This window comes from Elephantulus edwardii, unplaced genomic scaffold (genome assembly GCF_000299155.1).
Source record: "Elephantulus edwardii isolate Elephantulus edwardi_28Jun2011 unplaced genomic scaffold, EleEdw1.0 scaffold00087, whole genome shotgun sequence".
Classification (NCBI taxonomy): domain Eukaryota; kingdom Metazoa; phylum Chordata; class Mammalia; order Macroscelidea; family Macroscelididae; genus Elephantulus; species Elephantulus edwardii.
The window spans coordinates 3,571,211-3,584,980 of NW_006399837.1; the positions used below are offsets into that span (position 1 = coordinate 3,571,211).

The following is a 13,770-nucleotide window of genomic DNA, read 5'->3' on the forward strand; positions in this document are numbered from 1 at the left end:
AAAAAGCCTGATTCTACCCTGCCTAGAGCCCATTACCTAACTCCATTGTGCTGCGATTTCCCCTCTCTCCCACTAACTCCCTGAAGCTTTCCTCATTCTATTTGGAAGACAGGTAGCAATTATACCCAGTGGGGCAGAGAATTCCCACTGTTATCCATTATCCCGCTCAAATAACATAATATGTCTAATTAAAAGATGGCAGAGAGAGAGAGAATGGGGACTTACCAGTTGAGTGATAAAAGACAGTGCACCTCTTGTATGTAGTTATTTTCTTTTCTCTGTTCATTATTTTGGCTTTATTAAATTTATCACGACTTGACAAAGAGAGTTAACCGATTTGTTTGCAGTGTAAATAAATGTGTTAAGAACAAACACACACTAAATATCTACTGTGTGATGTACAGTGGCGTTACAACAAGGTCGGTTATTGTTATTGTTGGGGAGGTGTTTCTCTTGGTGTTTTCTCGATTGTCTAATGTCAGAGAACAATGAGGGGATCTAAGATGCAGCACAGTTCACATTATGGTGAAACAACTGGGAGAGTGGATTCACCAGAGGCCTCGAAAGGCTCTTTACACCTCTCTGCCCTCCGAGAGGAGTGAGGGGAGTGGTACGCTCCAGGCACAGAGCAGTTCCGTAGGTGAAGAATCACAAGTCTGCAAATTCAATGATGTCTGCTTTTCAAACAAACCTAACCTTAAAGCAAGGTTTCTCAGCTGTGGCATCACAAGCAGACCTTGTTGTATTGTGTTCCACTTTACTGTGCTTTGCATATACCATTTTTTTACACAAATTGAGGGATCGTGGCAACCCTGAATCACGTATGTCTCACAGTGTCACTCTTCCACCCAATATAATGTGCTCACTTTAGGTCTCTGTGTCATATTTTGGGAATTCTTACAATACATTGAAGTGTCTCATAGTGTTACTGTGCCTGTAATAGAGTTCTGGTATCATAATTTACAGCAAGCTATGTTACTGATTCAAAGGCCTCCCTGGCAGTTCTCACCCACTTTCTTCCTTTGCAATGTCTAGCCTCAGAAACCCAATGTAGGCTCAGCTATGAGTTGTTTTTAATGCAATAGCAATGAAAGCGACTGGAGTATAGTGCAAACGTAACTTTTATATGCAGTGGGAAACCTAATATAAAATTCACCTGACTTGCTTTATTACAGGGGTCAGGAGAGGAACCTACAATATCTACAAGTTTGTTCAATCTGTATCATCATTTGAGAAGCTGGATTATATGGAGAGGAATGTGGTATCAGGACCATAGGAAGACCCAGCAATAATGTGTGTTGTATAGATGACACAATCTGGCTTGCTGAAAGTAAATAGGACTTAAAATATTTGCTGGAGAAGATCAAGATGCAGCCTTCAATATAGATTACTCTCAAAATCAAGAAGACAAAAATTCTCACCATTGGGCCAATAGGCAGAATCTTGGCAGAAGGAGAAGAGACTGAAGTTGTCAATACTATTGTCTTGCTTAGATCTACAATCAACAACCTTGGTACTGGCAAGGGAAAGATCAGAAAATGTTGGAAAATCAGAAAAATCTGTCAGAGACCTCTTCAAAGTACTAAGGAGCAATGATGTTAAAGACTAAAGTCTGCATCTAAAGATGCAATCTGCATCTGATTCAAATTATGTTCTTTTCAATGCTTGCTATGTATCTAAAGTTGGACAATGAATAAAGATGACAGGAGAATAATCTATACCTTTGAGGAGTTGCATTGCAGAAGAGTACTGAATATCCCAGGTACTACCAAGAGAACAAACAAGTATATTTTGGAGAAAGTGCAATCAGGATGTTTCTATGAGGCAAGGATGGCAAACCACCACCTCACACACTTTTGAACATGTTGCTAGGAGGGGTCAGTCCTTGGAGAACGACAACATGCTTCAAAAGATGGTGGGTCATCAAAAGAAAGGAAGCGCCCTGACAAGATGGGTCAACACAGTGATTATAATAATTGACTCAAGTATATCAGAGATGGTGAGAATGGCATAGGCTAGAGCAAGGTTGTTTGGGAAGGTGGAGGGACAGCACAAGAGAGGAAGACCCTCTATGAGATGGATCAATTCAGTGAATCGGAGTAGGTGTATTGGTGACAGTGAGGTTGGCACAGGATAGAGCAGAGTTTAGGGCTGTTGTACATAGGGTCACTATGAGTCACAAGCGACTCGATGGCACATAACAACAACAACAACAAGAAGGCAAGGTTTAGATTCACTGCCTGTAGGGTCTCTCGGAGTCATCATCATCTTAAAGGCACACAACAACTTTTGCTTGGTTATGTTGGATCCACTAATTGTTTGCTTTGGGGCTATCCTATGCTTTACAGCATCCTTGGCGTCCATCCACTGGATGTCAGGAGCACCACTCCCTATTTGTGACGACTAAAAATGCCTCCAGACTTGGCCCAAGTTTCCCTGTTGAAACCCAGTACACTAGCAGTGCAGCAAGTTTAAAGGTTTGCTCGTCAAAGTGAAGACCTTGGCAGGAACAGTGGAAGTAGCTAATCAGAGAGAGGGGGTACAGGAGTTGGATGCATTCTGCTGAAGCATTTTTAGATTTCGTTTTTCACTCTTGGAACTACTTCATAAAGAAATAAGCCTTGCTTGACTAGGCTTCCAGCTATCAACTTGGGATTACAGAATTTTCATATTGGGCGAAAAAAAGTGTAAGAGATTCCTGAGGCTCAAATCACTAGGTACCTATTAAATATTTTAAATTCTCCAAATTCAGAGCAGTAGGGAGGTGTATTTGTCACCAGGACACTGTACCTGCTATTCCATGAAAAACTTTTCATTGGGAATAAAAATGAAAGATGAAACTCCAGTGGCCTAGTCCGAGGACTGTGAAGTAGGCACCTACTTTACAAAGCCAAAGGCCAAGCCTCTCTGGTGGTTTGAATTCACCAGCAGCTTTACAGGAAAAAGGTGTGCAGTCTCCTCCCATATGCTATAAAGCCCCGCCCCCTGACAACCCACTGGAGGGTCAGTGACACATCTGTTCTGACTTGATGACAATTCTATTTTGGGTTTATTTTATTACCTAGAAGCATTTTGGGGGTCTGGTGGAGAACACTTTGGCGGTTCATAATTATTTAAAACACACACTCATATCTGCACCAAAATAGAAGCTGTATAAAAATAAAAGATAAAATAAAATAGAAAAAAGAATAATAATATATAATATTAATATAAATAGAAAAATATAAATAATATATAATAAAATTAAAGATGTATAGAAACATCAAGTTCAAAGGACTAAAGGTCCACGGCAACCTCAACTGCCACAACCTTGAAGCCAGAAGAACTGGGTGGTGCCCGGCTACCACCAATGACTTCCTTCAAAGGACTCACTATAGAAGATCCTGGATAGAATGGAGATAAATAAGGCAGGGAGATGGAAGGTAGCAGGGTGAATGGAAATGAGCATTAAAGGGAGGAGGGTGTGGAAAGTGTGAGTAACACTGTAGATATTGCAATCAACATTATAAAAGAACATGGGTATGAATAAGACTGAATGGAAAACCAGTTTGAATTACTAAAACCACAACAAAAATAAAATAAAAAGAAATATATAAAATATACATATACCTAGAGGATGGTCAAGCCTCAAAGCAGGAAGAGCTGGTATACAATGAAGGTAGATGGCAAGAAACAGCTCAGTGGTATTATCATCCACTGGCTGCAAAGGAGCTCTGGTAGCCTCATGCGTAAGGAGTTACACTGCCAGCCTGAAGGAACAAGGTTCAAATCCACCAGCTGCTCCAGGAGAGAAAGATGAGCAATTTTCTCCTGTGTGATTTACAGCCTCAAAACTCACTAGAGGGTCAGCTATGAGTCATTTTCAACTCAAGGGCACAGAACAACAACAACAAGAGTTTTCTGCTACCGGAAGCTCTGAGAGTGCAGTGGGTAAGCACTTGACGACTGCTCACTGAAACTCAATGATTTAAGCACAACTGCCCCACTGTAGAAAGACAGACGATTCTGTGAGGACCACAGCCCTGGAGATCCTAAGAGGCAGCCCTGACCAGTCCCCAGAAGGGTTACAAATAGCTAACTCAGAGTGAGACAATGGGTACTAACTAGCATGTTATTTTTGTAACTGGTTGTCACCATAGAATGTGTACTAAAATGTACGGCATTCTGTTGCTTGGGCAGGAAAATTTTGCTCCATGTAGACAGCTTCTCTTTCCCAGTGACATGCAGTGTTTGCCTCCCTGACTTGGTCCACTTCCATAAAATTAAACTGAAAGTGAGCAGTCTAGAAAACAAATCACCCAGTGGTTTGCTCATGCAGTTTTCACAAACATCAAAATGAGATTATCGCCTGTCACCATCCTGTCACTGGAGGATGGAAATGGAAAGAAGGAACAAGTTTTCAAGGAGAATCTCATCGCGTTCCTTCTAGAATGAAATGTAAGAATATCAACTACACGGGGACCCTCTAGTCTCCTTCTGCTGGAGGAGGACACCTCGTCTTCACCCTTGTGTCCCTTCCTCCACTGCTTCGCTGTCCTGGAAGAAGGGGTGACATCTTATTAGCGAATGTGGAAGGAGGACCAAGTCCTTATTATCCCTGAGTGATGCCAATAGTCAATGTGCCGAGCCCAAACCTGAAAGTTTGAGGTTCAATTCCATCCAGAGACAGAGTAATTAAAGTCTGTGAAGGGCAGCAGAACTCTAACACACGGAGGGTCACTATGAGCTGAAACAGACTCGCTGGCAACCATCTGTTTGTCCTCTGTTCTCAGCCCAACTCCCTCTTCTCTCCCAGACTTGCCCACCTTGGCAGGGCATGTCCATTTGGGCTGATCTCCACGGTCCATGCTGGACACTTCACACTTCGGGAGGCAGACACTGGCCCTGCAGGGAGCCTGCCATCAGCCAGCTGGGCTGTGACAACTGTCACAATGGCAAGTCCTTTTGGCCACAGAGAGAAGGCTCGTCCAATTAGCTTATCAGCAATAAAGCTGACAGTGTGATGCCCTTTTATCCTGTCTTAGGTGTCAGTTAGCTTTGAACTCAGGAAAGAAGGAAAAGGGTACAATCTATTAACCCCTTAAAGCCCCAACAAGTAACATTTAGGTCAGAACAGTTTAAAAGTCAGTTATGTGAGGTCATCGGCCCAGTGGAAGCATGGTCTTCCTTTAAATGACCAAAAGGCTCATGGCAACCCCCAGTGGCAGAGGTGAACTGTGCTACACAGGATTTTTCAGTCTCTTTCATCTTCAAGTCAGAACAATTCTAGCCTACCCTTCGGTGAGTTTTTGGAAAGTTCTGTATCTTACAGCAGGAGATGGCCCATTTTTCTCCTGGAGAGTGGCTAGTGGATTTGAACTACCACAGAGGTGCTGCCTTTATAATAGCAGTGCAACTCCCTACAGACTACGCTACCAGAGCGCCCCTAGAGTTTTGATAGATTTTTTAAGAAATAGGTCATTAACCCTTTCTTGAAAGAGTTTCCAGGGAGAATCAATCTTAGACATTTTGGCCAGCAGCAGAAGCAGCTAACCATTTGTATACCCAGGAACTCTAAAATGACCAGACTTGGTTGCGATGAATGAAGCCCTGGTCACACAATGGTTTCATGTTAGGCTGCCCACTGTCAAGTCGACAGTTCAAATCCATCAGCATTTCCATAGGAGAAAGGACCTTGAGATCTGCTCCTACAGCCATTTCGGCCTGGAGAGATTCCCCTCTCTCAGAGGGCTTCGCTGGGTTACAATCCACCCAGTGGACACAAGCCCACACAAAGTCTCTCCCCCTTTGAAAGGAAGCAGCTTTCCGCTTTCAAGCAGAGGGCTCTGATGTCATCACTTCATCATCACAGAGCTGGACCTCACAGCCATTCTTTCAAAGGTTGTGCTGACAAAACCAGGAATTCTAGGCCTTGCTTAAAAACAAACAAACAAGCCAGTGATGATGGAAAGGACCCTGAGAAAAGAAAAGGACAGAGAGCCACTAAACTCCCTGGCCCTCACATGCCCAACACTAGCATTCCAGTACTTCTATGTATTCCTGGTTGCCTCAGGAAAGCCTTCCGGGGTTTCAATTGAATGAAAATGACAGGAACCTGTGCAATTAGAATATAATCGTGTGTATGTAAATACACTGAGGGGAGCTTTGATGGAGTTTAGGGTTGCTACATCCACCACGAATTTTGGCCTTCATTATTAATTTGCCCGACTATGAAGAGAGGGTGTGTTAATCAACGATAAACTACCCCGGTGATTTTGAATTAGTGAGCTCCACATCACATTACAGGAAGATAATGAGGTGGTGTTGGGCAGACCCTGAATTTTCTGCTAAACGAACATTTTCTGGCTGGCCACACAGGAGGTCTCCTTATTGAAAGATTTATTTTTCATTTTGAACAGCTTCCCAGCATTAGCCTTCAGGAAAATTAAAAATAAAGGGTTGGAATTTGGTCCTATTCAGCAAGGCCCCCTGACAGTATAGCTCACCAAGGCAGAGGAAAAATCTCATTGGATCCGAAGAATACCCTAGCCACCTTTCTCTTAGATAAAAGAATTACACCCACAGTTTAATAAAACCACCTGGACGGCCTCATCCCTCTCTCATAAAGTTTTCACACATTCTCTTCTCTGGAAGAAGTTGGAGTCTGCCTTTTCTGTGTGTGCACCTTGGACTTTTTTGACCTGGTTAAGGGACACATGATTCCTTGGTTTAGCTTGTTAAGTAGACAGAAGCATAGACTACCCACCCGCCCCTTAAAATTTGTAGGAGCCAGCCTTGTCCTCAGAAAGTGTAGGGGTATTTCCTCCCTGACAAACAGAATGTAGCTTGTAGAACTGAGGTTTCGAAAGGGTGGTATCTTGCTTTCATAGGGTTGCAGATGTGAAGTACAGATCTGTTTGCTATGGTTTCTGTGAAGTGCTCTCCCCCTGAGTGAGACTGTCAACCTGGAACAACAGATTGGAGCCTTGAGTTACCCCACATCATCCTCAAGGTTTCTACCGGGCTCAAACCCACTGTTGCAGTTACGCAGTCAACCCATCTCTTTGGGGGTCTTCCTCTCTTTTGTGGACCCTCCACTATTCCCAGTATAATGTCCTTTTCCACAGACTGGCCACTCCTGACAACAGGCACAAAGTATCTGAGACAAAGTTTCAATCTTCTTGCCTCTAGGAAACCTCCTGTTTGCACTTCTTCCAAGACAGATGGTGTGTTTGCTCTTTTGGCAGTCCATGGGATATTCAATAATCTCTGCCAACACCACAACTCAAAGATGTGCATTCTTCTTTGTTGTTGTTGTTATGTGCTGTTGAGTCGCCTGCAACTCATAGTGACCATATGTACAATAGTCCTAAACCCTGCTCTGTCCTGTGCCAATCACTCTGTCTCTGACACACTCACCCTGATTACCCCAGTCACTGAATCAATCCACCTCGTAGAGGGTCTTCCCCTCCTAAGCTGTCCCTCCACCCTCCCAAGCATGATGTCCCTCTCCTTGAAACATGTCCAAAGTATGTCAGAAGAAGCTTCAGAATCCTTGCCTCCAAGGAGCAGCTTGGTTTCACCCTCTCCTGGACAAACTTTTTCGTTCTCTTAGCAGTCCATGGTACACTCAATACTCTTCTCCAGCACCACAGCTCAAAGGCATCAATTCTCCTTCTATCCTCCCTAGTCATTGTCCAACTCTCTGATGCATAACAAGTGATTGCAAAGACCACGGCCTGTTTCAGATGCACCTTAGTCTCCAGAGTGACACCACTGCTCATCAATACTCTGGAGAGGTCCCTAACAGCAGACTTTCCTATCGCAATATGTCTTTTTATTTCCTGGCTGCTGGTGTCAAGAGTGTTGACTGTGGATCCAAGCAAACTAAAGCTGTGAACAATCTCAATCTCTTCACCATCCATCCTGATGCTGCCAATTGGCCCAGTGGTGAGAATCTTTGTCTTGTTGATATTGAGTCTCAATCCATATTGGAGGCTGCATTCCTCTTCAGTCTTCCTCATTCACAACCCAATCTCCTCACACATAGGAAGCAAGTAAGAATATTGTGGCTTGCTGAAAAGGTGCACGATTTGGACCGAGCATAACAATATGACATGCGTCAGACCAGATGTTGTAGGGAGATGGTGTAGGGACCACCCTGCAGTGCTCTGCCCCTTCATAACCCAGACCATCCAGTAGTGCCAATGTTTATTACCAGGTTCTAGGAAATATATCCATTGTTTGTTTGTTTGTTTCCAAGCAAAACTGAAAAGCTGACAATCACAAATTACTTGTGTTGCTACCAACCCTCCCCAAATGACAAACCCACTGCCACCAAGTTAATTCTGACTCTTGGCAGCCCTCCACACGTTCCCCAAACTGTGAATCTTTAGAGAGTAAAATCCTTCTTCTTGCTCCCACAGAGAGGACAGCGGGTGGATTCAAACTTCCAACCTTTCAGCACCCCAACACTTAACACTGTGCCACCAGGACAACATTGGGATGTTACTAAAGATTCTGAAAGCACACTGTACTTTGTAGAGAAGTCCTACTAATTATCACTAATGAATGCTGTTCACTCTGCAAAGTGCAGAACGGAAAGACAAGAACGTAACCCAATGGCCTGTTCACAGCCCATATTTGAAAAGGCTGCTCTCATTCACGGAGCTGAAGTTACATTCCAGGAAGATCTACCATTTCGGTCTGCAGCATCCCGTCTTCCCCTAAATCGTAACTTTTTTTTTATTTATTCTAGAACATTCACGGAAAAGCTGAAAAATAATGGCTTTGGATTGGAACCTGGAACTCTCTCCACTCTGGGATCAATTAGTAGATATTTTACTTAAGTATTGAGAGCACTTACTGAAACATTAATTTAAGAAGAAAGTGCCGTGAGAGGTGATAGAATTGCTGGCATGTTATAATCTTTTTCCAGTGATGTTAGTCTTAACAGCCCCACAAAATGAGACACCACAGTCCTTTCGCCCACTCCTCTTTTAATTCTCCAGAAGTAGCAGGGAGTTGGCATTTTAACACACAAGGCAGAAGCCCAGAGTGGATATTTTGGCCACAGATAAGGCCACTGTGTCTGAGGCAGTGAGACAAGGCTGGTGATAATAAACATGATCAGACCAGGAGTCAGAGACCATGTGGTTCAATTTGGATTTGCACCTTTAAGATAGTTGAGAGCCAAGATTTTGAATGAAAACCCTTCATGCCCAGAAGATGCTCTGTAGTCATTTAAAGGTGATGGCTCACTCTTCAGGATGTTAAGGATAAACTCTCCTAACAAAAGGGTTACAAAAATGTCGTGCAAACCATGTCAACTATCAAGATCAAAGTTTGTACAAACTGTTTATTGCTCACAGATGTACATGGCAATTCTAGCACAGGTTAAAGCAGATGATTTTCAAAATACTTAAAAAAGGGCATGTATATAGCTCTCAATGCTTTTGGTGGAAAGACAATAGTCTGTCTTGGTAGAAATCCATTAAATGAGAAATAAAAAAATTAAATACAACTTCCCTGATGTTAACTATGGATCTTGACATTTGAATGGCTAATGGTTAAATCAGGCTGCTGCTTGGAAGCAAGGATTCTGGGGCTTCGTCTGACATACTTTGGACATGTTGTAAGGAGGGACAGATCTTTGGAGAGGGACATCATGTTTGGGAGGGTGGAGGGACAGCGTAGGAGGGGAAGACTCTCTATGAGGTGGATTGATTCAGTGACTGGGGTAATCGGGATGGGTGTGTCAGAGGCAGTGCGATTGGCACAGGATAGAGCAGGGTTTAGGGCTGTCATACATAGGGTCGCTGTGAGTCGCAAACGACTCGACGGCACATAACAACAACAACAACAACAAATGGGAACCTCACATAAGAAATGCTCAACATGGAAAGTTTGCTATCTTTCAACAAGACACTCTTCAAACTTCACTGTCACTATACTACCTCATATAAGAATGCTATGACGCTGGCATCCAAAACATATTTGCCAAATGAACACACGTCCTTCTAAGCATCTTCTGCAGCACAGTTCAAAGATTACAATTAGACTCATGTGATTCTGCTTCAATGGTGAACCTTCACCATCACTCACTGCATCACAGTAAGTCCTCCTTCTCAATGCACTTAGACCACACAATAAAAGTAGATCCGATTCCTACCTGCTTGGTTGGTCGTCACAGTGACAGAAACAGACTGATCGGCACTGGGGTTATACTTGGACACTCCGTTCACTGCCCAGATCTCAAATGTGTAGTTGGTGTGTGCGAGGAGGTCAGTGATGGAGACTTTGGTGGTCTTCAGGCCATTCTGCTGAGGGGTGTAATGGACCCCACTTCCGCAGGGCCGGCACTTGCTGGGGTCCCCAGCTCCACACTTCTTGCAGACCACATTGTAGGAAATGTCCTGGCGGCCACCCGTGTTCTGAGGACTGCTCCATTCCAAGTTCACTGACGTCTCATTGACATTTGAAATCAAGTTGAGAGGAGCAGATGGTGGGCCTGAAGAAACAAAACAAAAATGTACCATCACAGCAAGAACTGAAAATATCTTTTTAGAATCTCTCAGAGCTTAGAGTGCTCTCCACAGCTACAGGAAGTAAGGTGGGCCCATTTGGCAAAGAACTCAAGTAGCGAACCGTGCCAGCAGAAAGATCTTTAAAAAGAACAATATCATAGCAGGGTGGACGTGTAAATGTCAGCCTAATTCTTGCACAAACAAATCTAGCATCAGCTGCTGTTCTGGGGTGTGAAGCGATCCTACACCAACTAGGCTCCAAGCCCAGGCTTCCCCTTTGAAGTATGAAAGAAATAGCCAAACTTATCACCGAGTCTCTATCTTATCATCTGTAAAATGGGTATAAGAATGGGTTTCTAGTTCCCAGGGCTGTTGTGAGACTCCAGCTAATTATTACCTACACACCATTTCTGAAGGTACACGCTGATTCCCAAGTGCATCATGTCATCGATAATGAAATAAAATTAACAGTACAGATACATCTCTGCACGGCAGGTGAAAGTTATGTTATTTATGGGGAATTAGGAGGAACTGGTTTAGCCTGGTGGCAGCGATGGGGCAGATAGAGCTGGTGGGAGGCAGGACCAGGCAAGGCTCCCGAGCCCCTCCTCCCTCTGACCAGGGCTGCCCCGGGCACTGCTCATTTCCACCATTATCAAAGACTTTCTGCAGTACAAGAGGCGGCACTGGATGTTTTTAGGACAGAACTAAGCAACAAGAGCCTATTCATTGAAAAAATAACGAAAGTAACACTATGTAACTGTAAGAAACTCCTTTGCTTCTTTGTATTCTTCAAATTGTCTAGAAGTCATCGCCTAAACTGCCATCAGTAGAAGAATCACAGTGAACAAAAAAAAGGGGGGATATTCTTGATCTGAGTGAATTCCAAAGACATCTGACACAGTTTAATATTTACTCAACATGACAATTGGGATGCTACTTCTTCTTCCTCATTTCTGTCTCCCAAGAGAGGAGTCAAAATATTTTTTTTAATTTTTTTTAATTCATTTTAATGGAAGTTTACAGAGACTTAGGGTTTCCAGTCATTCACTGTTGCACAGTCAAAATAATTTTAATGAAAACTTGCAGTTTCTTGCTTATAATAGCCATACGATTGAGTATTTGGAACGGCTATATTGGAGAGAATTAGTTCACAGTCCTCTAAGAAAATGAACTGGAGGCCCAGGTGAACTTATGGGAAGACGTGACCTGGTCAGTCACAGTGGAACTTCTTCCTAGGCACTCATTGAGACAGGATTGAAAAAGTTAACTTACAAATACGGGTCATATTCAGTATTTACTACTCAGCCCATGGTGATGAACAGTGAAAGGATTTTGATGGTAACATTTAGGAAAGTTGACTCACTTTCCCTTTCTCTTTACACAGCTTAATTGAAGACACTATTTTTAACAAGCAGGCTCTCTTAATCTACTTTGCACTACCTACTAAAAATCTCAGTGTTAACATCTGTTCCCCAAGCTATAAAGGGGAAAAAAAAGTGTCAAAGGTAAGATTTTCCCAAAGGCCCAGAAACTACACATTTCTTTTTGTTTACATCTAAAATTTGTGTCTGTGATCCCCAGCACAGTGGTGGGAACATAAGGACAAAGAAAGGCTTTTTGAGAAAATGATGAAAGATTTGGTTGAAAATCATAGACTTTGAGAAGCAAAGGGATAGTAAAGCTCATCCAATCAAACATCCTCATTTTTAAAGAAGAAAGTGCATAGGGCCACTATTGTAAAACAGTACTGATGTCGGGGTTGAGGGAAGACCAAGAAGGAGGGGAGGAATTATGTAGACTGCAGTGAAACAGATGTTTAAAAGGATCTATGATTGGCTATTATTGTCTTGACAGGAGTCCAGGATGAAGGCTGTGCAGTGGAGTGGACTTGCGGGGAGGGACTGCATAACAATGAAACAGTTATTCTTTTACTTTTCAAGGAGAAAAGTCAATTGGGGGTGGAGGGAGTGGTCAGGGAGAAAAGTGCAACAATGAATGACTGGAAAGCATAAGTCTCTGTAAACTTTCATTAAAGTTAATTTTAAAAAAAGGAAGAAAATGAGATTTAGAAAGTGGATCTGAAAGTTGATACAATCTGGTTAGCAATGGAGCTCAACTAACATCGACAAGGACTCACTGAAATGTACATATGAAGAGTGTTAAAAGGTAAATAATTGGAGATCTCGATAGACACAATGAAAAGAATTAAATTTGGTTGCAATGAACTGTGTTTATATGTTCTTACAATGATCCTGTGATGTCTATAAAATACTAGCTGAACCGATGCAAACCAGGCACTTGTGACCCACCAAGGAAATATGTTTGCTAGAAATGTAAGTAACGCGCATGGAATGCTCCGGGGATAAGGTAGATAGAATCGTACTGAAGGAGGCTGGTCGGTTTTGCCATTATTCTAGTGAGAACTTCACCATCACCGAGGAAAAGAGCTGTGAAGGTCACAGGACCCAGTGTCATAAGGACCCAGGGTCCGTGCACTGAGAAGCATCCAGCTGCATGCAACAGAGACAGAAAGCTGTAACACTGGACATGGCACAAGATAGCAAGAAGTAATGGCAGAGAAACCACAGAACCAGTATCAGAACACTGGAGTGAGACAGTACAGTGGGATCCCACCCACAAGCAAGGCAGATGTCGTAGGTGTGATCACCAATGGAGCTGGGAGCTGAGAACATATGGGTTGATGAGAGCTTCGAGCTAAGGATTCCTGGTGAGGTAAGCTGAGGACTACTGGTGGGGTAGAATGACCCCAGGCACTATGGGGAATAAGAGCTGAAATGCTTTTTAACAGTTACTGGAGCAGGACATAGGCCAGACCAAAAGGCCAAGGGCCAGAAAGGTCTGCTTGTGAGTATGTCTGAGAAGAAGCTATCCTAATCCAAGAAGGCCCTCTTGAATCATTCCTGAGTCTGAATTATAACCTATTCCTTCCCTAATAAACCTCAACTAGAAGCAGAAGCCATGGGTTGTTCTGTGTGACCATTGCAACAAACTGTCAAACTCAGTAGAGAAGTAGTGTCATGGGAGGGAGGGACATTAATTGGTTAATTCTAATCATAACTGAAGAAGAGTATTGAATATACCATGGACTGCTAGGAGAACAAACAGGCTTGTCCTGGAGAGGGTGAAATCAGGCTATTCCTTGGAGGCAAAGATTCTAAAGATCCGTCTGACATACTTTAGCCATGTTGCCAGGAGAGACCAGTCCTTGGAAAGGGACATCATGCTTGGAAGGGTGGAAGGA

General features: G+C 43.1%; 1 protein-coding gene across 3 annotated transcripts in view; it reads right to left on the reverse strand.

Annotated features, from left to right (window-relative positions):
• Nucleotides 1–13,770, reverse strand: part of EPHA4 (EPH receptor A4) — a 187,521-nt gene that overhangs the window by 60,981 nt on the left and 112,770 nt on the right. For all 3 annotated transcript variants that reach the window (XM_006890271.1, XM_006890272.1, XM_006890273.1), the window contains one exon: nucleotides 10,151–10,489. In XM_006890271.1, coding sequence (XP_006890333.1) covers nucleotides 10,151–10,489 — 339 coding nt within the window. The remainder of the gene's footprint in view (nucleotides 1–10,150; nucleotides 10,490–13,770) is intronic.